General features: G+C 44.3%; 1 protein-coding gene across 4 annotated transcripts in view; it reads right to left on the minus strand.

Annotated features, from left to right (window-relative positions):
- Positions 1-7,208: 7,208 nt before the first annotated feature.
- The window catches only part of LOC139574802 (immunoglobulin lambda-1 light chain-like), a 47,578-nt gene continuing 29,313 nt past the window's right edge, over positions 7,209-25,473 (minus strand). For 2 of the 4 annotated variants that reach the window (XM_071400084.1, XM_071400002.1), the window contains exon 4: positions 7,209-7,784. In XM_071400084.1, the coding sequence (XP_071256185.1) occupies positions 7,459-7,784 (326 nt within the window). In that variant the 3' untranslated portion in view covers positions 7,209-7,458. Of the gene's footprint in view, positions 7,785-10,317; positions 10,348-20,174; positions 20,508-20,609; positions 20,733-25,473 lie in introns of those variants that run through there. The other 2 variants (XM_071399860.1, XM_071399908.1) reach the window with 2 other exon arrangements.

The following is a 25,473-nucleotide window of genomic DNA, read 5'->3' on the forward strand; positions in this document are numbered from 1 at the left end:
AGCTTCTCTCTCTACTGAGAGGACAGGAACTGAAACATCCCATTCAGACAGAGCTTCACTCTCTCTACAAACATCTCAGGTTTTTCTAGAGTTCCTCTCTATGAAGTAACAGTATATAGAATAGCATCATATTCTGCTGTTGGTGTCTGGTCCTTTTGAGCAATATCCATCTGATGCAGTGTTGACTTGATGATGATGATGATGGTGATGATGATGATGATGATGGTTATCATGATGATGTTCAGACAATGTATTTGAATGATCCTTTATCTCATTGTAATCAATAATCATGGATTCACTTGACCTGACACCTCTGATCAAAAGTCTTGTGCCTCTTTCAGTCAAAAAGCAGAAGTGTTGCAGTCAGAGGTTTTTGTCATTGTGTAAATCACTGTGATACGAACGCTCCAGCAGAATCATCATACGTCTGACAGTAATACACTGCAGAGTCTCCAGCCTCTACCTGTTTAATGATGAACTGATAATCTAAGTCTGAGGTGGATTCAGAGTTGAACCGACTAGAGGAGAAACCTGTCCCATAATATTTAGATCTGTCATCGTCAATAAAGCTCAGAACATATTGAGGAACCCCACCAGGAACCTGTTTATACCAATGGACATAGTTTCCATCAAATCTGCCAATGTTACAGTCCATAGTGACCTCCTCTCCTGTGGTTTTGGTCTGGACAGACGGCTTCTGGGTCAACACAATGACACCATGAACACCTGTTGACACATCACAATCACCATGAGACATATATATGTAAATATACAAAGTATGACTCAAAGTTTAAAATAAAAACGTTAATGAAAACATACATGTTAGAGCAGTGATGAGAGTGCAGAGTGTCCCCAGCATGTTGTCAGTGTGTGGTGTGAACGGCCCTTACTGTCCAGCTGAGAGATGAGCAGGGTTGGAGTGTGAGGAGAGGCTACAGGACCCACCTATAAGGAGACAGACAGGGAGGACTAGAGGGAGGGGTCTCTACAGTTAACCTATCACCAAGCCAGGGAGGACCAAAGGGAGGGGCCTCTACAGTTAACCAATCACTACCTACTCTCAAACGTACTGTATCTGGGTCTTCACAAGACCAACAGACAGATTTCAAAATAATATCTGGACGTATCCTATATTTTCATAACTGTGACATACATTTCAATTAGAGTCACTATTAAACTATAAAAAATGGAAATATTTGAGATAAGACTATTTCATAAACATATTGGATTTGTTTTGTTGCATTGTAAAGATCAGTATTATGTTTCTTCTCAGTTATGTTAGTTAGTTTAAATCAGCATGTCATAATATGTATAATAATAACATAATGATAATATTATCTGGACCTGATAGTGGGGTTCTGAACTAACAGTGCATCACTAAATGACTGTTGATGTAATATGTCTCTACTGTAAACCAGGGGACTGACTATCATGGAGGTTGTCTGATACATGGAGTCTTCTGTTAGGACTGAACCTTCTGGAATATCACTTTATCATTCATGCTTTGTGACAACTAGGTGTAATTGTTAATGACAACATTCTAGTAAATGTGTGAAGGGTTTTGTGTAAAACACAAGCATGGAATGTTCTCCTACTGCAGACACACTGGTTCAGGATGACTTGACATTCAGTTAGTGTCTATATTCAGAACATCTGAAAGCAGAAGTGAGTGTGTTTGGTGAGGAGGTTTTTGTCATGGTGTATATCACTGTGATACGTATTCTTGAACAGAGCTGTCCCATGTCTGACAGTAATACACTGCTGAGTCTGTCTCCTCCACATTGTTAATAATCAAACAATAATCTGATTTAGACTGATGATTAGATGTGAATTTAGGAGAGGAGAAACCAGAGCCATAGGTAGGAGCACTATCACCATGGTAAAACCTTAACACAAACTGAGGAACTCCTCCTGGAACCTGTTTATACCAACGAGCAATATTCTGAACAGTCCCCAGGTTACAGTCCAGAGTGGCCGTGTCTCCTTTCCTCACTGTCACAACAGGAGGCTTCTGTGTCACCACAGTCACACCACTGACACCTGGGAAATAAGAAGACATGTAGTAAAGAGAAACATACAGACTCATTAATAAAACAGGAAGATAAACCTCCAGGAAGTCAGACTCCTTACATGTTAGAGCAGTGATGAGAGTGCAGAGTGTCCCCAGCATGTTGTCAGCGTGTGGTGTGAACGGCCCTTACTGTCCAGCTGAGAGATGAGCAGGGTTGGAGTGTGAGGAGAGGAGAGGCTGCAGGACCCACCTATAAGGAGACAGACAGGGAGGACCACTGGGAGGGGCTTATGTAGTTAACCTATCACCAATCCAGGGAGGACCAGAGGGAGGGGCCTCTATATCTCACCCTATCAGCTTCTGTATGATGGACTTTTAATCAATTTAAATGACTGTAACTATTCAACTATCAAAAATATATATATTTTATATTGGACTAAAAAAAACATATGGGATCATTTTGGTTACACTGAAAGGAGCAGTATTTAGTTTCATGTGAGTTGTGTTGGTTAGTTTACTGAAATCAGCATGTCATAATATAGATAATAACATCATAATAATATTATCTGGACCTGATAGTGGGGTTCTGAACTAACAGTACATCACTAAATGACTGTTGATGTAATATGTCTCTACTCTAAACCAGGGGACTGACTATCATGGAGGTTGTCTGATACATGGAGTCTTCTGTTAGGACTGAACCTTCTGGAATATCACTTTATCATTCATGCTTTGTGACAACTAGGTGTAATTGTTAATGACAACATTCTAGTAAATGTGTGAAGGGTTTTGTGTAAAACACAAGCATGGAATGTTCTCCTACTGCAGACACACTGGTTCAGGATGACTTGACATTCAGTTAGTGTCTATATTCAGAACATCTGAAAGCAGAAGTGAGTGTGTTTGGTGAGGAGGTTTTTGTCATGGTGTATATCACTGTGATACGTGCTCTTTAACAGAGCTGTCATATGTCTGACAGTAATACACTGCTGAGTCTGTCTCCTCCACAGTATTAATAATCAAACGAAAATCTGATTTAGACTGATGATTAGATGTGAATTTAGGAGAGGAGAAACCAGAACCATAGAATACACGGTTATCACCATGATACCAAAACAAAACATACTGAGGGACTCCTCCTGGAACCTGTTTATACCAACGAGCAGCACTATCCTGAACAGTCCCCAGGTTACAGTCCATAGTGGCCTTCTCTCCTTTCCTCACTGTCACAACAGGAGGCTTCTGTGTCACCACAGTCACACCACTGACACCTGGGAAATAAGAAGACATGTAGTAAAGAGAAACATACAGACTCATTAATAAAACAGGAAGTAAAACCTCCAGGAAGTCAGACTCCTTACATGTTAGAGCAGTGATGAGAGTGCAGAGTGTCCCCAGCATGTTGTCAGTGTGAACGGCCCTTACTGTCCAGCTGAGAGATGAGCAGGGTTGGAGTGTGAGGAGAGGAGAGGCTGCAGGACCCACCTATAAGGAGACAGACAGGGAGGACCAGAGGGAGGGGCCTCTGAAGTTAACCAATCACCAGCTATTCTCATTGCTCTACATGAGGCCCTGTCTTCTTCACTGACTCATATTCTACCTCCATCAAACCATAACTGGAGTTTATTATCCTATACTAGTTCTACACAAGACTAACATAATTATGAGGTACTCAGGATGTCTCCCTATTCCCTTTATAGTGCACTACTGTTGACCAGAACCCAATGGGCCTTTATCAAAAGTAGTGCACTATAAAGGGAACATAGTGCCATTTGGGACACATTTTCAGTTTCAGTCCACTCCTCTGGTCACCTGCAGACCCCCCTACCACCACCCCTCCCCCCCGAACAGTTCTGAGAGGAAATAAAATAACCTCTTCATTTGCATGAAGCTATAAATAAGGAGAGGAGGGGAGGGGAAGCAGGTGTGTTCTGGGGGAGAAGGGGAACAACACATCACTGCCTGTAACTCAGTGTCAGATCTAGGACACGTCCCTGGTGAATGACTCTGATAACTAGAGATACTAGATATGAAACCATCAGCTGGTCTTTGGGTGGGACTGAAACCAGTGGTCTACAGACAGCTGTTCCTGTTGTAAAGTACATGTAGATCTTTTCTCAGTCATTATTGGTGGTCCTATGTCTCACTCTGGTGTACGTTGACAGAACTGCAGACTCTATTCTGATCACTGATGCACAGTGGGGTGAATACAAACTTCCAATTCAGGTGAATCTTTACTTAGTCATGCATTGATGCCAATGGGAGACTAAGTGAAAATGTGACTGAACTGCAAGTTAGGATTCTCCCCAATGTGAACAAGACCAGACTGAGTGAGGGCACGACCGAGGACAGATGTGAGGAACCAGATGAGAACACAGAGAGAGAAAATGGAACAGGACAAGGGGTTCATGAGGACCAGAGGAAGGAGGGTCCCTAAACCTTAGTTAGACTGATATAGTCTCTCTACTACTACACCCATCCACTAGTACTAGAGGAAGGAGGGTCCCTAAACCTTAGTTAGACTGATATAGTCTCTCTACTACACCCATCCACTAGTACTAGAGGAAGGAGGATCCCTAAACCTTAGTTAGACTGATATAGTCTCTCTACTACACCCATCCACTAGTACTAGAGGAAGAGGGTCCCTAAACCTTAGTTAGACTGATATAGTCTCTCTACTACACCCATCCACTAGTACTAGAGGAAGGAGGGTCCCTAAACCTTAGTTAGACTGATATAGTCTCTACTACTACACCCATCCACTAGTACTAGAGGAAGGAGGGTCCCTAAACCTTAGTTAGACTGATATAGTCTCTCTACTACACCCATTCACTAGTACTAGAGGAAGGAGGGTCCCTAAACCTTAGTTAGACTGATATAGTCTCTCTACTACACCCATCCACTAGTACTAGAGGACGGAGGGTCCCTAAACCTTAGTTAGACTGATATAGTCTCTCTACTACACCCATCCACTAGTACTAGAGGAAGGAGGGTCCCTAAACCTTAGTTAGACTGATATAGTCTCTCTACTACACCCATCCACTAGTACTAGAGGAAGGAGGGTCCCTAAACCTTAGTTAGACTGATATAGTCTCTACTACTACACCCATCCACTAGTACTAGAGGAAGGAGGGTCCCTAAACCTTAGTTAGACTGATATAGTCTCTCTACTACACCCATCCACTAGTACTAGAGGAAGGAGGGTCCCTAAACCTTAGTTAGACTGATATAGTCTCTCTACTACACCCATCCACTAGTACTAGAGGACGGAGGGTCCCTAAACCTTAGTTAGACTGATATAGTCTCTCTACTACACCCATCCACTAGTACTAGAGGAAGGAGGGTCCCTAAACCTTAGTTAGACTGATATAGTCTCTCTACTACACCCATCCACTAGTACTAGAGGAAGGAGGGTCCCTAAACCTTAGTTAGACTGATATAGTCTCTCTACTACACCCATCCACTAGTACTAGAGGAAGGAGGGTCCCTAAACCTTAGTTAGACTGATATAGTCTCTCTACTACACCCATCCACTAGTACTAGAGGAAGGAGGGTCCCTAAACCTTAGTTAGACAGATATAGTCTCTCTACTACTACACCCATTCACTAGTACTAGAGGAAGGAGGGTCCCTAAACCTTAGTTAGACTGATATAGTCTCTCTACTACACCCATCCACTAGTACTAGAGGAAGGAGGGTCCCTAAACCTTAGTTAGACTGATATAGTCTCTCTACTACACCCATCCACTAGTACTAGAGGAAGGAGGGTCCCTAAACCTTAGTTAGACAGATATAGTCTCTCTACTACACCCATCCACTAGTACTAGAGGAAGGAGGGTCCCTAAACCTTAGTTAGACTGATATAGTCTCTCTACTACACCCATCCACTAGTACTAGAGGAAGGAGGGTCCCTAAACCTTAGTTAGACTGATATAGTCTCTCTACTACACCCATCCACTAGTACTAGAGGAAGGAGGGTCCCTAAACCTTAGTTAGACAGATATAGTCTCTCTACTACACCCATCCACTAGTACTAGAGGAAGGAGGGTCCCTAAACCTTAGTTAGACAGATATAGTCTCTCTACTACTACACCCATTCACTAGTACTAGAGGAAGGAGGGTCCCTAAACCTTAGTTAGACTGATATAGTCTCTCTACTACTACACCCATCCACTAGTACTAGAGGACGGAGGGTCCCTAAACCTTAGTTAGACAGATATAGTCTCTCTACTACACCCATCCACTAGTACTAGAGGAAGGAGGGTCCCTAAACCTTAGTTAGACTGATATAGTCTCTCTACTACTACACCCATCCACTAGTACTAGAGGAAGGAGGGTCCCTAAACCTTAGTTAGACTGATTTAGTCTCAACTACATCACTACACTCCTCTCTGAACCAGACCAACACAGAACTGAGCAGAGCTTTGTACTGACAACAGAGATATTGTACACTAACTTTCAATAACGTACTGACAACAGAGATACTGTACACTAACTTTCAATAACGTACTGACAACAGAGATACTGTACACTAACTTTCCATAACGTAATTTGTGATTGATTTGAAACTGCGTGATGGATTTAGTCTGGAAATTATTACAATGAAATACAACTATAATGAAATACAACTATAATGAAATACAACTGTTTGAGCCACAAGGTGGAAGCATATTATAATATTATATCTCTTATTTTTCCCCCTGCTGGCAAAGATGTACGGAGAGAAAATATTCATGAGTAAAATGTTATTGTACATTATAGTAAGACATACGTTTATAACACTATTGAATATAAACTATGAATATATTGAATTTATCATGTTACTGTACTGTTGTTTTAATTCTTCATACAGTGAAAAGTACAAGCAAATATTGCCTGGGAAATAATCAAGTTGCCTTTTCAAATCAACTATTTTAAATAGATGATTAAATATATACTTTCAGAATGTTCTTATAAAACAATCATATCATACTAATGAAGGTTCTCAATAATGTGAAGTTGTAATTTAAACCTCTGGTCCATCTCTGGTTATTCATTAACATTACAGTAAACCTGCCCTACATCCTGGATATCTAGATTAACCATTTCTGGATCTGGACTAAAGAGAGCAGGCTGCTCTGTTTGAGTTCAGTTAAACTCCCCCTCATTTAGAGCTGCTAACACTGATGTTCATCAACATGCTCAAATACAAACACTTGTTCTTTAGAATGTTCTTTATTTAATATCCACAATACAGCAAAGCTCTAACAATTCCTCTATTATACATCTGCAAAGCAACCCATTTCAAATATAAAAATTCTACTTATCATATAGCCTATGATATCAGTGTGATTAGCTATTTATCTTTCATGGAACATAATGTATATATGCAGGTTAAACTTCTAATGCATTAACAATATCTTGAAAAGTGATGTAGAAAATCAACTGGACATTACAATGGTTCTCAGGCTATTCAGTGGTGCATACAGACTTCTTGATGTCTTTCTCAGCGAACTTGGAGCCCGCGGTGACTTTACATGAGAACACTTTGTCCTGGTTCCATTCTGACGTGTCAACGGTCAGACAGCTGCTGAGTTGGAACGTCTTGTCGGCTTGCGGCACCGGGCCACTCGTAGCGATGCCGCCGGTGACCGGATTCCCTCCCGCTGTCCAGATGACATCGGCGTAGCCCATGGCCATCTGACTGGCCAGACACACCAGGGTGACTTTGCTGGACTTCAACTCATCGCTGGACGGAGGGAAGATGGTCAAGACAGGCGGAGGGAGGGTAGAGTCTGGACCAATGGAATGAGCAGAATAAATATTACACTAAATCATTTGATATGTTAGTAGAATGAAACAGGGTTGTGTGATTATACTGTAGAATAAAAAATATTACATTTTCTCAAAGGATACAAACAATGAACATTTTGGGCTCATAAATGAAAAGGCACTAAAACCATGTAATTCTATTGTTACATATTACTCATATGTCTGTTTGTAGCTGGACTTTCTAAGTAACTCTCCATGTGTGACTTTTCAGAGGTGAAGCAGATTTCTGTGCAAGTGGATAATTAATTCAGATCTCTAAGTTTAAACATAATCAAGTAGTCAGATGTTCTGAATGAGGGATAAAATGAAACATATATCTTACTACTAGTCAACCAGCAAACAGAGTTACCAACTGTAATGTAGTAGCCTGCAATGTAATGAATCATGTAGCAACATTGTGTGTAACTACATTTACATTTAAGTCATTTAGCAGACGCTCTTATCCAGAGCGACTTACAAATTGGAAAGTTCATACATATTCAACTACCATATACAGTGGGGAGAACAAGTATTTGATACACTGACAATTTTGCAGGTTTTCCTACTTACAAAGCATGTAGAGGTCTGTAATTTTTATCATAGGTACACTTCAACTGTGAGAGAAGGAATCTAAAACAAAAATCCAGAAAATCACATTGTATGATTTTTAAGTAATTAATTTGCATTTTATTGCATGACATAAGTATTTGATACATCAGAAAAGCAGAACTGAATATTTGGTACAGAAACCCTAGTTTGCAATTACAGAGATCATACGTTTCCTGTAGTTCTTGACCAGGTTTGCACACACTGCAGCAGGGATTTTGGCCCACTCCTCCATACAGACCTTCTCCAGATCCTTCAGGTTTCGGGGCTGTCGCTGGGCAATACGGACTTTCGGCTCCCTCCAAAGATTTTCTATTGGGTTCAGGTCTGGAGACTGGCTAGGCCACTCCAGGACCTTGAGATGCTTCTTACGGAGCCACTCCTTAGTTGCCCTGGCTGTGTGTTTCGGGTCGTTGTCATGCTGGAAGACCCAGCCACGACCCATCTTCAATGCTCTTACTGAGGGAAGGAGGTTGTTGGTCAAGATCTCGCGATACATGGCCCCATCCATCCTCCCCTCAATACGGTGCAGTCGTCCTGTCCCCTTTGCAGAAAAGCATCCCCAAAGAATGATGTTTCCACCTCCATGCTTCACGGTTGGGATGGTGTTCTTGGGGTTGTACTCATCCTTCTATTCCTCCAAACACGGCGAGTGGAGTTTAGAGCAAAAAGCTCTATTTTTGTCTCATCAGACCACATGACCTTCTCCCATTCCTCCTCTGGATCATCCAGATGGTCATTGGCAAACTTCAGACGGGCCTGGACATGCGCTGGCTTGAGCAGGGGGACCTTGCGTGCGCTGCAGGATTTTAATCCATGACGGCGTAGTGTGTTACTAATGGTTTTCTTTGAGACTGTGGTCCCAGCTCTCTTCAGGTCATTGACCAGGTCCTTCCGTGTAGTTCTGGGCTGATCCCTCACATTCCTCATGATCATTGATGCCCCACGAGGTGAGATCTTGCATGGAGCACCAGACCGAGGGTGATTGACCGTCATCTTGAACTTCTTCCATTTTCTAATAATTGTGCCAACAGTTGTTGCCTTCTCACCAAGCTGCTTGGCTATTGTCCTGTAGCCCATCCCAGCCTTGTACAGGTCTACAATTTATCCCTGATGTCCTTACACAGCTCTCTGGTCTTGGCCATTGTGGAGAGGTTGGAGTCTGTTTGATTGAGTGTGTGGACAGGTGTCTTTTATACAGGTAACGAGTTCAAACAGGTGCAGTTAATACAGGTAATGAGTGGAGAACAGGAGGGCTTCTTAAAGAAAAACTAACAGGTCTGTGAGAGCCGGAATTCTTACTGGTTGGTAGGTGATCAAATACTTATGTCATGCAATAAAATGCAAATTAATTACTTAAAAATCATACAATGTGATTTTCTGGATTTTTGTTTTAGATTCCGTCTCTCACAGTTGAAGTGTACCTATGATAAAAATTACAGACCTCTACATGCTTTGTAAGTAGGAAAACCTGCAAAATCGGCAGTGTATCAAATACTTGTTCTCCCCACTGTACATGGTTTTATCATTATTTAATATAACGTGGGACCAACATTTTAAAGGTTCATACCACTTTATGTAGACTTCACATTCAAATCTACCTCTGAGTAAATATATTATTATTGTATGAGACATTATAAATGAGTAGTGTTGTCAAGTGACAGCAGTAACCTACATGGTCAAATAGTCCAACAAGTTTAAATGTGAAATCAACAACTACAGATATACTGTAGGCTATGAAGATGTCACATGGTGTCCATGACTCTTGATAATCAGTCCACAAAGTAGGTTATTTACATGAAATAAACATGAAAAAATAATATAATGTTAAGCACTTTAACTTTATTAACTATTACGTATTACAAAAACCCATTTTAAAAAACATATAAGGTTGAAAGAAAGGGTACTCACCAGTAACAAAGAGCTTGGTTCCTTGTCCGAATACCACAGTGATTCAGTTTGTATACACAGCCGTACAATAACCTCCTCCCTCTCACTACTGAGAGGACAGGAACTGAAACATCCCATTCAGACAGAGCTTCACTCTCTCTACTGAGAGGACAGGAACTGAAACATCCCATTCAGACAGAGCTTTACTCTCTCTACTGAGAGGACAGGAACTGAACAATCCATTCAGACAGAGCTTCACTCTCTCTACTGAGAGGACAGGAACTGAAACATCCCATTCAGACAGAGCTTCACTCTCTCTACTGAGAGGACAGGAACTGAAACATCCCATTCAGACAGAGCTTCACTCTCTCTACTGAGAGGACAGAAACTGAACCATCCCATTCAGACAGAGCTTCACTCTCTCTACTGAGAGGACAGGAACTGAAACATCCCATTCAGACAGAGCTTCACTCTCTCTACTGAGAGGACGGGAACTGAAACATCCCATTCAGACAGAGCTTCACTCTCTCTACTGAGAGGACGGGAACTGAAACATCCCATTCAGACAGAGCTTCACTCTCTCTACTGAGAGGACAGGAACTGAAACATCCCATTCAGACAGAGCTTCACTCTCACTACTGAGAGGACAGGAACTGAACCATCCATTCAGACAGAGCTTCACTCTCTCTACTGAGAGGACAGGAACTGAAACATCCCATTCAGACAGAGCTTCACTCTCTCTACTGAGAGGACAGAAACTGAACCATCCCATTCAGACAGAGCTTCACTCTCTCTACTGAGAGGACAGGAACTGAAACATCCCATTCAGACAGAGCTTCACTCTCTCTACTGAGAGGACAGAAACTGAACCATCCCATTCAGACAGAGCTTCACTCTCTCTACTGAGAGGACAGGAACTGAAACATCCCATTCAGACAGAGCTTCACTCTCACTACTGAGAGGACGGGAACTGAAACATCCCATTCAGACAGAGCTTCACTCTCTCTACTGAGAGGACAGGAACTGAAACATCCCATTCAGACAGAGCTTCACTCTCACTACTGAGAGGACAGGAACTGCACCATCCATTCAGACAGAGCTTCACTCTCTCTACTGAGAGGACAGGAACTGAAACATCCCATTCAGACAGAGCTTCACTCTCTCTACTGAGAGGACGGGAACTGAAACATCCCATTCAGACAGAGCTTCACTCTCTCTACTGAGAGGACAGGAACTGAAACATCCCATTCAGACAGAGCTTCACTCTCTCTACTGAGAGGACAGGAACTGAAACATCCCATTCAGACAGAGCTTCACTCTCTCTACTGAGAGGACGGGAACTGAAACATCCCATTCAGACAGAGCTTCACTCTCTCTACTGAGAGGACAGGAACTGAAACATCCCATTCAGACAGAGCTTCACTCTCTCTACTGAGAGGACAGAAACTGAACCATCCCATTCAGACAGAGCTTCACTCTCTCTACTGAGAGGACAGGAACTGAAACATCCCATTCAGACAGAGCTTCACTCTCTCTACTGAGAGGACAGAAACTGAACCATCCCATTCAGACAGAGCTTCACTCTCTCTACTGAGAGGACAGGAACTGAAACATCCCATTCAGACAGAGCTTCACTCTCACTACTGAGAGGACGGGAACTGAAACATCCCATTCAGACAGAGCTTCACTCTCTCTACTGAGAGGACAGGAACTGAAACATCCCATTCAGACAGAGCTTCACTCTCACTACTGAGAGGACAGGAACTGCACCATCCATTCAGACAGAGCTTCACTCTCTCTACTGAGAGGACAGGAACTGAAACATCCCATTCAGACAGAGCTTCACTCTCTCTACTGAGAGGACGGGAACTGAAACATCCCATTCAGACAGAGCTTCACTCTCTCTACTGAGAGGACAGGAACTGAAACATCCCATTCAGACAGAGCTTCACTCTCTCTACTGAGAGGACGGGAACTGAAACATCCCATTCAGACAGAGCTTCACTCTCTCTACTGAGAGGACGGGAACTGAAACATCCCATTCAGACAGAGCTTCACTCTCTCTACTGAGAGGACAGGAACTGAAACATCCCATTCAGACAGAGCTTCACTCTCTCTACTGAGAGGATGGGAACTGAAACATCCCATTCAGACAGAGCTTCACTCTCACTACTGAGAGGACAGGAACTGAAACATCCCATTCAGACAGCTTCACTCTCACTACTGAGAGGACAGGAACTGAAACATCCATTCAGACAGAGCTTCACTCTCTCTACTGAGACGACAGGAACTGAAACATCCATTCAGACAGAGCTTCACTCTTCACATTTGACCTGATGATGATGATGATGATCACAACAAGAGAGACAAAATCAGTTTCCTTTCAGACAATGTGTTCTTTTAATCTTGTTGACATGCAGGGATGGATGGTTCCTCCATTTCCAGATCTCCCATTGTGACATGTATATATTGTTATAATAATCACTGATCAACTTCTGTTTGACACGCATGAAGCAGAAGTGAGTGTATTTGGGGAGGAGGTTTTGTCATGGTGTATGTCACTGTGATACGATTTCATTAGCATCATGTGTCTTACAATAATACACTACTGAGTCTGTCTCCTCCACAGTTTTAATGATCAAACAATAATCTGATTTAGACTGATGATTAGATGTAAATTTAGGGGAGGAGAAACCAGAACCATATTCTACAGATCTCCAACCAGTGTGGTACCACCTTAACACGTACTGAGGGACTCCTCCTAGAACCTGTTTATACCAACGAGCAGCACTATTCTGAACAGTCCCCAGGTTACAGTCCAGAGAGGCCGTCTCTATTATCAACAGTCCCCAGGTTACAGTCCAGAGTGTCTGTCTCTATTATCAACAGTCCCCAGGTTACAGTCCAGAGTGTCCGTCTCTATTATCAACAGTCCCCAGGTTACAGTCCAGAGTGTCCGTCTCTATTATCAACAGTCCCCAGGTTACAGTCCAGAGTGGCCGTCTCTATTATCAACAGTTCCCAGGTTACAGTCCATAGTGGCCGTCTCTATTATCAACAGTCCCCAGGTTACAGTCCAGAGTGTCCGTCTCTATTATCAACAGTCCCCAGGTTACAGTCCAGAGTGTCTGTCTCTATCATCAACAGTCCCCAGGTTACAGTCCAGAGTGGCCATCTCTATTATCAACAGTCCCCAGGTTACAGTCCAGAGTGTCCGTCTCTATTATCAACAGTCCCCATGTTACAGTCCAGAGTGGCCGTCTCTATTATCAACAGTTCCCAGGTTACAGTCCAGAGTGGCCATCTCTATTATCAACAGTCCCCAGGTTACAGTCCAGAGTGTCCGTCTCTATTATCAACAGTCCCCATGTTACAGTCCAGAGTGTCTGTCTCTATTATCAACAGTCCCCATGTTACAGTCCAGATTGGCAGTCTCTATTTTCAACAGTCCCCAGGTTACAGTCCAGAGTGGCCGTCTCTATTATCAACAGTCCCCAGGTTACAGTCCAGAGTGTCCGTCTCTATTATCAACAGTCCCCAGGTTACAGTCCAGAGAGGCCGTCTCTATTATCAACAGTCCCCAGGTTACAGTCCAGAGTGGCCTTCTCTATTATCAACAGTCCCCATGTTACAGTCCAGAGTGTCTGTCTCTATTATCAACAGTCCCCATGTTACAGTCCAGAGTGGCCGTCTCTATTTTCAACAGTCCCCAGGTTACAGTCCAGAGTGGCCGTCTCTATTATAAACAGTCCCCAGGTTACAGTCCAGAGTGGTCGTCTCTATTATCAACAGTCCCCATGTTACAGTCCAGAGTGGCCTTCTCTATTATCAACAGTCCCCATGTTACAGTCCAGAGTGGCCATCTCTATTATCAACAGTCCCCAGGTTACAGTCCAGAGTGGTCGTCTCTATTATCAACAGTCCCCATGTTACAGTCCAGAGTGGCCGTCTCTATTATCAACAGTCCCCATGTTACAGTCCATAGTGGTCGTCTCTATTATCAACAGTCCCCAGGTTACAGTCCAGAGTGTCTGTCTCTACTATCAACAGTCCCCAGGTTACAGTCCATAGTGGTCGTCTCTATTATCAACAGTCCCCATGTTACAGTCCATAGTGGTCGTCTCTATTATCAACAGTCCCCATGTTACAGTCCATAGTGGTCGTCTCTATTATCAACAGTCCCCATGTTACAGTCCAGAGTGTCTGTCTCTACTATCAACAGTCCCCAGGTTACAGTCCATAGTGGTCGTCTCTATTATCAACAGTCCCCAGGTTACAGTCCATAGTGGTCGTCTCTATTATCAACAGTCCCCAGGTTACAGTCCAGAGTGGCCGTCTCTATTATCAACAGTCCCCATGTTACAGTCCATAGTGGTCGTCTCTATTATCAACAGTCCCCATGTTACAGTCCATAGTGGCCGTCTCTATTATCAACAGTCCCCATGTTACAGTCCATAGTGGTCGTCTCTATTATCAACAGTCCCCAGGTTACAGTCCAGAGTGGCCGTCTCTATTATCAACAGTCCCCATGTTACAGTCCATAGTGGTCGTCTCTATTATCAACAGTCCCCAGGTTACAGTCTAGAGTGGCCGTCTCTATTATCAACAGTCCCCATGTTACAGTCCATAGTGGTCGTCTCTATTATCAACAGTCTCCATGTTACAGTCCATAGTGGTCGTCTCTATTATCAACAGTCCCCAGGTTACAGTCCATTGTGGTCGTCTCTATTATCAACAGTCCCCATGTTACAGTCCATAGTGGTCGTCTCTATTATCAACAGTCCCCAGGTTACAGTCCAGTGTCTGTCTCTACTATCAACAGTCCCCAGGTTACAGTCCAGAGTGGTCGTCTCTATTATCAACAGTCCCCAGGTTACAGTCCAGAGTGTCCATCTCTATTATCAACAGTCCCCATGTTACAGTCCATAGTGGTCGTCTCTATTTTCAACAGTCCCCAGGTTACAGTCCAGAGTGGCCATCTCTATTATCAACAGTCCCCAGGTTACAGTCCAGAGTGGCCATCTCTATTATCAACAGTCCCCAGGTTACAGTCCAGAGTGGTCGTCTCTATTATCAACAGTCCCCAGGTTACAGTCCAGAGTGTCCATCTCTATTATCAACAGTCCCCATGTTACAGTCCATAGTGGTCGTCTCTATTTTCAACAGTCCCCAGGTTACAGTCCAGAGTGGCCATCTCTATTATCAACAGTCCCCAGGTTACAGTCCAGAGTGGCCGTCTCTATTATCAACAGTCCCCAGGTTACAGTCCAGAGTGGCCATCTCTATTATCAACAGTCCCCAGGTTACAGTCCAGAGTGGTCGTCTCTATCATCAACAGTCCCCAGGTTACAGTCCAGAGTGGCCGTCTCTATTATCAACAGTCCCCAGGTTACAGTCCAGAGTGGCCTTCTCTATTATCAACAGTCCCCATGTTACAGTCCAGAGTGTCTGTCTCTATTATCAACAGTCCCCATGTTACAGTCCAGAGTGGCCGTCTCTATTTTCAACAGTCCCCAGGTTACAGTTCATAGTGGCCGTCTCTATTATCAACAGTCCCCAGGTTACAGTCCAGAGTGGCCTTCTCTATTATAAACAGTCCCCATGTTACAGTCCAGAGTGGCCGTCTCTATTTTCAACAGTCCCCAGGTTACAGTCCAGAGTGGCCGTCTCTATTATAAACAGTCCCCAGGTTACAGTCCAGAGTGTCCATCTCTATTATCAACAGTCCCCAGGTTACAGTCCATAGTGTCTGTCTCTATTATCAACAGTCCCCAGGTTACAGTCCAGAGTGTCCATCTCTATTATCAACAGTCCCCAGGTTACAGTCCATAGTGGTCGTCTCTATCATCAACAGTCCCCAGGTTACAGTCCATAGTGGTCGTCTCTATCATCAACAGTCCCCAGGTTACAGTCCAGAGTGGCCATCTCTATTTTCAACAGTCCCCAGGTTACAGTCCATAGTGGCCGTCTCTATTATCAACAGTCCCCAGGTTACAGTCCAGAGTGTCCGTCTCTATTTTCAACAGTCCCCAGGTTACAGTCCATAGTGGCCGTCTCTATTATCAACAGTCCCCAGGTTACAGTCCATAGTGTCTGTCTCTATCATCAACAGTCCCCAGGTTACAGTCCAGAGTGTCCGTCTCTATTTTCAACAGTCCCCAGGTTACAGTCCATAGTGGTCGTCTCTATTATCAACAGTCCCCATGTTACAGTCCATAGTGGCCGTCTCTATTATCAACAGTCCCCATGTTACAGTCCATAGTGGTCGTCTCTATTATCAACAGTCCCCAGGTTACAGTCCATAGTGGTCGTCTCTATTATCAACAGTCCCCAGGTTACAGTCCAGAGTGGCTGTCTCTATTATCAACAGTCCCCATGTTACAGTCCATAGTGGTCGTCTCTATTATCAACAGTCCCCATGTTACAGTCCATAGTGGCCGTCTCTATTATCAACAGTCCCCATGTTACAGTCCATAGTGGTCGTCTCTATTATCAACAGTCCCCAGGTTACAGTCCAGAGTGGCCGTCTCTATTATCAACAGTCCCCATGTTACAGTCCATAGTGGTCGTCTCTATTATCAACAGTCCCCAGGTTACAGTCCAGAGTGGCCGTCTCTATTATCAACAGTCCCCATGTTACAGTCCATAGTGGTCGTCTCTATTATCAACAGTCCCCAGGTTTCAGTCCAGAGTGGCCGTCTCTATTATCAACAGTCCCCATGTTACAGTCCATAGTGGTCGTCTCTATTATCAACAGTCCCCAGGTTACAGTCCAGAGTGTCTGTCTCTACTATCAACAGTCCCCAGGTTACAGTCCATAGTGGTCGTCTCTATTATCAACAGTCCCCAGGTTACAGTCCATTGTGGTCGTCTCTATTATCAACAGTCCCCATGTTACAGTCCATAGTGGTCGTCTCTATTATCAACAGTCCCCAGGTTACAGTTCAGAGTGTCTGTCTCTACTATCAACAGTCCCCATGTTACAGTCCATAGTGGTCGTCTCTATTATCAACAGCCCCCAGGTTACAGTCCATAGTGGTCGTCTCTATTATCAACAGTCCCCAGGTTACAGTCCAGAGTGTCTGTCTCTACTATCAACAGTCCCCAGGTTACAGTCCAGAGTGGCCGTCTCTATTATCAACAGTCCCCAGGTTACAGTCCAGAGTGGCCATCTCTATTATCAACAGTCCCCAGGTTACAGTCCAGAGTGGTCGTCTCTATTATCAACAGTCCCCAGGTTACAGTCCAGAGTGTCCATCTCTATTATCAACAGTCCCCATGTTACAGTCCATAGTGGTCGTCTCTATTTTCAACAGTCCCCAGGTTACAGTCCAGAGTGGCCATCTCTATTATCAACAGTCCCCAGGTTACAGTCCAGAGTGGCCATCTCTATTATCAACAGTCCCCAGGTTACAGTCCAGAGTGGTCGTCTCTATTATCAACAGTCCCCAGGTTACAGTCCAGAGTGTCCATCTCTATTATCAACAGTCCCCATGTTACAGTCCATAGTGGTCGTCTCTATTTTCAACAGTCCCCAGGTTACAGTCCAGAGTGGCCATCTCTATTATCAACAGTCCCCAGGTTACAGTCCAGAGTGGCCGTCTCTATTATCAACAGTCCCCAGGTTACAGTCCAGAGTGGCCATCTCTATTATCAACAGTCCCCAGGTTACAGTCCAGAGTGGTCGTCTCTATCATCAACAGTCCCCAGGTTACAGTCCAGAGTGGCCGTCTCTATTATCAACAGTCCCCAGGTTACAGTCCAGAGTGGCCTTCTCTATTATCAACAGTCCCCATGTTACAGTCCAGAGTGTCTGTCTCTATTATCAACAGTCCCCATGTTACAGTCCAGAGTGGCCGTCTCTATTTTCAACAGTCCCCAGGTTACAGTCCATAGTGGCCGTCTCTATTATCAACAGTCCCCAGGTTACAGTCCAGAGTGGCCGTCTCTATTATAAACAGTCCCCATGTTACAGTCCAGAGTGGCCGTCTCTATTTTCAACAGTCCCCAGGTTACAGTCCATAGTGGCCGTCTCTATTATAAACAGTCCCCAGGTTACAGTCCAGAGTGTCCATCTCTATTATCAACAGTCCCCAGGTTACAGTCCATAGTGTCTGTCTCTATTATCAACAGTCCCCAGGTTACAGTCCAGAGTGTCCATCTCTATTATCAACAGTCCCCAGGTTACAGTCCATAGTGGTCGTCTCTATCATCAACAGTCCCCAGGTTACAGTCCATAGTGGTCATCTCTATCATCAACAGTCCCCAGGTTACAGTCCAGAGTGGTCGTCTCTATCATCAACAGTCCCCAGGTTACAGTCCATAGTGGCCATCTCTATTTTCAACAGTCCCCAGGTTACAGTCCATAGTGGCCGTCTCTATTATCAACAGTCCCCAGGTTACAGTCCAGAGTGTCCGTCTCTATTTTCAACAGTCCCCAGGTTACAGTCCATAGTGGCCGTCTCTATTATCAACAGTCCCCAGGTTACAGTCCATAGTGTCTGTCTCTATCATCAACAGTCCCCAGGTTACAGTCCAGAGTGTCCGTCTCTATTTTCAACAGTCCCCAGGTTACAGTCCATAGTGGCCGTCTCTATTATCAACAGTCCCCAGGTTACAGTCCATAGTGTCTGTCTCTATTATCAACAGTCCCCAGGTTACAGTCCAGAGTGTCCATCTCTATTATCAACAGTCCCCAGGTTACAGTCCATAGTGGCCGTCTCTATTATCAACAGTCCCCAGGTTACAGTCCAGAGTGGCCGTCTCTATTATCAACAGTCCCCAGGTTACAGTCCAGAGTGGCCGTCTCTATTATCAACAGTCCCCATGTTACAGTCCAGAGTGTCCGTCTCTATTATCAACAGTCCCCAGGTTACAGTCCAGAGTGGCCGTCTCTATTATCAACAGTCCCCAGGTTACAGTCCAGAGTGGCCGTCTCTATTATCAACAGTCCCCAGGTTACAGTCCAGAGTGGCCGTGTCTCCTTTCTTCACTGTCACAACTGACACCTGGGAAAGAAGAAGATGACATGTAGTAAATAGAAACATACAGACTCATTAATAAAACAGGAAGTAAAACCTCCAGGAAGTCAGACTCCTTACATGTTAGAGCAGTGATGAGAGTGCAGAGTGTCCCCAGCATGTTGTCAGTGTGTGGTGTGAATGGCCCTTACTGTCCAGCTGAGAGATGAGCAGGGTTGGAGTGTGAGGAGAGGAGAGGCTGCAGGACCCACCTATAAGGAGACAGACAGGGAGGAACAGAGGGAGGGGCCTGTATATCTCACCCTATCAGCTTCTGTAATGACGGACTTCTGATGAATTTATATTACTGTAACTATTAAACTATGAAAAATATATATATTTTATATTGGACTAACAAAAACCATATGGGATCATTTTGGTTATACTGAAAAGAGCAGTATTTTGTTTCATGTGAGTTATGTTGTTAAGTTTTCTTAAAATCAGCATGTCATAATATGTATAATAATAACATAATAATATTCTCTAGACCTGATAGTGGGGTTCTGAACTAACAGTACATCACTAAATGACTGTTGATGTAATATGTCTCTAATGTAAACCAGGGGACTGACTATCATGGAGGTTGTCTGATACATGGAGTCTTCTGTTAGGACTGAACCTTCTGGAATATCACTTTATCATTCATGCTTTGTGACAACTAGGTGTAATTGTTAATGACAACATTCTTGTAAATGTGTGAAGGGTTTTGTGTAAAACACAAGCATGGAATGTTCTCCTACTGCAGACACACTGGTTCAGGATGACTTGACATTCAGTTAGTGTCTATATTCAGAACATCTGAAAGCAGAAGTGAGTGTGTTTGGTGAGGAGGTTTTTGTCATGGTGTATATCACTGTGATACGTGCACTTTAACAGAGTTGTCCCATGTCTGACAGTAATACACTGCTGAGTCTGTCTCCTCCACATTACTGATTATAAACTGATAATCCTTATCAGACGTGGCTTTAGATGTGAAACGACCAGAGGAGAAACCAGATCCATATTCATCAGGAGAGGCATGAGCATGGTAAAACCTTAACACATACTGAGGTGCTCCGCCTGGAACCTGTTTATACCAGCTTACATAATAACCTTCCCCTTTGGTAATGTCACAGTGAAAAGTAGCAGTCCCCTTTGAACTGACAGTCAGTACTGAAGGTGTCTGTGTCACTGCTTTCTGGCAACTGACATCTGTGGGAATTAAGCACACAATTTAAGACATTAAATCATAAATTAATATTAAACTGGTATTGCATTTTGGGGATTCAGATTGAACATATAGTAAATCCTTACATGTTAGAGCAGTGATGAGAGTGCAGAGTGTCCCCAGCATGTTGTCAGTGTGTGGTGTGAACGGCCCTTACTGTCCAGCTGAGAGATGAGCAGGGTTGGAGTGTGAGGAGAGGAGAGGCTGCAGGACCCACCTATAAGGAGACAGACAGGGAGGAACAGAGGGAGGGGCCTCTGAAGTTAACCAATCACCAGCTGCTCTCATTGCTCTACATTAGGCCCTGTCTTCATCACTGACTCATATTCTACCTCCATCAAACCATAACTGGAGTTTAATATCCTATACTAGTTCTACACAGGGACAACATAATGAGGAGGTACTCAGGATGTGTCCCAAATGTCTCCCTACTCTGTTTATAGCGCACTGCCGTTGACCAGAAGCCAATGGGCCCTTAAGAAGAGTGCACTATAAAGGGAATATAATGCCTTTTGGGACACACCCTCAGTTTCAGTCCACCCCCCCTCTCCCCACACAGTTCTGAGAGGAGATAAAATAACCTCTTAATTTACATGAAGCTATAAATAAGGAGAGGAGGAGGGGAGGGGAAGCATGTGTGTTCTGGGGGAGAAAGGGAGCAACACATCACTGCCTGTAACTCAGTGTCAGATCTAGAACACGTCCCTGGTGAATGACTCTGTTAACTAGAGATAGTAGACATGAAACGATCTGTTTTTTCTGGGGTGTGACAGAAGGAAGGCCCCGCGAGACTAGATGGGACTGAAATCAGTGGTCTGTCTGACTAGTGCCACTGTGCCTGCTTTAATGTCGTTATATCTTGAGTCATTATTGGTGGTACTTTGTTCTCCTCTGGTGGACGTTGACAGAACTGCAGCCTCTATTCTGATCACTGATGCAGAATGTGAAACATGACGCCGCGCTACACTGAGTGTACAAAACATTAAGAACACCTTCCTAATATTGAGTTGAATCTTACAAGGTCATATTTCTCATTCATGCTGAAAATTATACTGAGGCCAACATCTAATGTTAATACTAGAGAACAGTTTAAACCATGTAATAATGGCACTTCAAACTAAACATTGACCAGGCATTCCTGCATTAAGGTAAAATAGAGGCAGGTGTTCTAGTCTGAAATACTTGAATGCTTCTCTCTCCGCCCAGCATCTGGGTCGTTCCACCAATTCGGTGCCTATTGAAAAGTGTAAATTGATAAAAATGACTTCGATTTTGTAATAAATAGCACATATTCGCCATAATAAAAAAACGTGTTTTCCCATCTCAAGAGGTTAAATAAAGAATTTACTATAACAAAAGCCTAATAAGTGCCAAATAAAGTAACAGGGTTGATGATTTCTTCTTAAATAAGCCATGAATCCCCTTGTGAGAGCGGGGAGTGGAAGCTTGTTGTGTGCAAAAGGGAGTAGGAATTGAATGCAAACTTCAAAATGTTGTATTTATTGTTAAAACATTTCTATCCTATCTATAGGTAACACGTTATGCTCAATCTGCCCAGTTTCCCACCACAAAACACCACAACATTTCCAAGAAGAGTAGAACCAGCTCATCTGATTTTACAATATGATTTAACTATTAGATGTTTAATGTTTCTTTTGAAAAACGATTTAAAAAGGAGTAGTTTAATTAAATATGAATTAAAAGGTAGACTCAGTAAAATGATGTTACCAAAGAGCAGCAACAGAGATACTGAGATGAGCGAGATGCAACACTTCACTCTCACACAGTAACACAAAGTATCTGCGCATGTGCACGGATACACTTCACTGTAACGATCGTCGTCGGGAGAAGGAGAAGAGGACCAAAGTGCAGCGTGGTAAGTATTCATAATACTTTTAATAAATATGAACACTCGAACAAAAACAGCAAAACGACAAACGAACAGTTCTGCAAGGTGCAACAAACACTAAACAGAAAATAACCACCCACAACTAACAGTGGGAAAACAGGCTACCTAAGTATGGTTCTCAATCAGAGACAACGATTGACAGCTGCCTCTGATTGGGAACCATACCAGGCCAAAACAAAACCTAGACATACAAACATAGAATGCCCACCCACATCACACCCTGGTCACAGAGTTGACCTTAAAATGGGGGACAGACGTAAAATAATCACTAATCACATAAATAATAAAAGGAAAGGAGGGATACCTAGTCAGTTGTACAACTAAATGCTTCTCGTCAGAAATGACTTTGTCAAAACAACAAAATAACTAAGGCTTTACAATTGTCGTGTCTCTGACTTATCATTAAAAGTTAAGACTGTTATATTATCAAATCGACACTCTAGGCTTAATGATTATGTGATTAAACTAACCATCTAGAGGCGAAGGAAACGCACACCTATTTAGGTGAGGTGCTGGCTAGCAGAGTAGAACACCTATTTAGGCGAGGTGCTGGCTAGCAGAGTGGAACACCTATTTAGGCGAGGTGCTGGCTAGCAGAGTAGAACACCTATTTAGGTGAGGTGCTGGCTAGCAGAGTGGAACACCAATTTAGGTGAGGTGCTGGCTAGCAGAGTAGAACACCTATTTAGGTGAGGTGCTGGCTAGCAGAGTAGAACACCTATTTAGGCGAGGTGCTGGCTAGCAGAGTGGAACACCTATTTAGGTGAGGTGCTGGCTAGCAGAGTGGAACACCTATTTAGGTGAGGTGCTGGCTAGCAGAGTGGAACACCTATTTAGGTGAGGTGCTGGCTAGCAGAGTGGAACACCTATTTAGGTGAGGTGCTGGCTAGCGGAGTGGAACACCTATTTAGGTGAGGTGCTGGCTAGCAGAGTAGAACACCTATTAAGGCGAGGTGCTGGCTAGCAGAGTAGGACACCTATTTAGGTGAGGTGCTGGCTAGCAGAGTAGAACACCTATTTAGGTGAGGTGCTGGCTAGCAGAGTGGAACACCTATTTAGGCGAGGTGCTGGCTAGCAGAGTAGAACACCTATTTAGGTGAGGTGCTGGCTAGCAGAGTAGAACACCTATTTAGGTGAGGTGCTGGCTAGCAGAGGAGAACACCTATTTAGGTGAGGTGCTGGCTAGCAGAGTAGAACACCTATTTAGGCGAGGTGCTGGCTAGCAGAGTGGAACACCTATTAAGGCGAGGTGCTGGCTAGCAGAGTAGAACACCTATTTAGGCGAGGTGCTGGCTAGCAGAGTAGAACACCTATTTAGGCGAGGTGCTGGCTAGCAGAGTAGAACACCTATTTAGGTGAGGTGCTGGCTAGCAGAGTGGAACACCTATTTAGGCGAGGTGCTGGCTAGCAGAGTAGAACACCTATTTAGGTGAGGTGCTGGCTAGCAGAGTAGAACACCTATTTAGGTGAGGTGCTGGCTAGCAGAGGAGAACACCTATTTAGGTGAGGTGCTGGCTAGCAGAGTAGAACACCTATTTAGGCGAGGTGCTGGCTAGCAGAGTGGAACACCTATTAAGGCGAGGTGCTGGCTAGCAGAGTAGAACACCTATTTAGGTGAGGTGCTGGCTAGCAGAGTAGAACACCTATTTAGGCGAGGTGCTGGCTAGCAGAGTGGAACACCTATTTAGGCGAGGTGCTGGCTAGCAGAGTAGAACACCTATTTAGGCGAGGTGCTGGCTAGCGGAGTGGAACACCTATTTAGGTGAGGTGCTGGCTAGCGGAGTGGAACACCTATTTAGGTGAGGTGCTGGCTAGCAGAGTAGAACACCTATTTAGGCGAGGTGCTGGCTAGCAGAGTGGAACACCTATTTAGGCGAGGTGCTGGCTAGCAGAGTGGAACACCTATTTAGGTGAGGTGCTGGCTAGCAGAGTGGAACACCTATTTAGGTGAGGTGCTGGCTAGCATAGTGGAACACCTATTTAGGTGAGGTGCTGGCTAGCGGAGTGGAACACCTATTTAGGAGAGGTGCTGGCTAGCGGAGTGGAACACCTATTTAGGTGAGGTGCTGGCTAGCGGAGTGGAACACCTATTTAGGAGAGGTGCTGGCTAGCGGAGTGGAACACCTATTTAGGTGAGGTGCTGGCTAGCGGAGTGGAACACCTATTTAGGTGAGGTGCTGGCTAGCGGAGTGGAACACCTATTTAGGTGAGGTGCTGGCTAGCGGAGTGGAACACCTATTTAGGTGAGGTGCTGGCTAGCGGAGTGGAACACCTATTTAGGAGAGGTGCTGGCTAGCGGAGTGGAACACCTATTTAGGTGAGGTGCTGGCTAGCGGAGTGGAACACCTATTTAGGAGAGGTGCTGGCTAGCGGAGTGGAACACCTATTTAGGTGAGGTGCTGGCTAGCGGAGTGGAACACCTATTTAGGTGAGGTGCTGGCTAGCGGAGTGGAACACCTATTTAGGTGAGGTGCTGGCTAGCGGAGTGGAACACCTATTTAGGTGAGGTGCTGGCTAGCTGAGTGGAACACCTATTTAGGAGAGGTGCTGGCTAGCGGAGTGGAACACCTATTTAGGAGAGGTGCTGGCTAGCGGAGTGGAACACCTATTTAGGTGAGGTGCTGGCTAGCAGAGTAGAACACCTATTTAGGTGAGGTGCTGGCTAGCAGAGTGGAACACCTATTTAGGAGAGGTGCTGGCTAGCAGAGTAGAACACCTATTTAGGAGAGGTGCTGGCTAGCAGAGTGGAACACCTATTTAGGTGAGGTGCTGGCTAGCAGAGTAGAACACCTATTTAGGTGAGGTGCTGGCTAGCAGAGTTGAACACCTATTTAGGAGAGGTGCTGGCTAGCAGAGTAGAACACCTATTTAGGTGAGGTGCTGGCTAGCAGAGTGGAACACCTACTTAGGTGAGGTGCTGGCTAGCAGAGTGGAACACCTACTTAGGTGAGGTGCTGGCTAGCAGAGTGGAACACCTATTTAGGTGAGGTGCTGGCTAGCAGAGTGGAACACCTATTTACGCGAGGTGCTGGCTAGCAGAG

Source organism: Salvelinus alpinus, chromosome 1 (genome assembly GCF_045679555.1).
Source record: "Salvelinus alpinus chromosome 1, SLU_Salpinus.1, whole genome shotgun sequence".
NCBI lineage: Eukaryota > Metazoa > Chordata > Actinopteri > Salmoniformes > Salmonidae > Salvelinus > Salvelinus alpinus.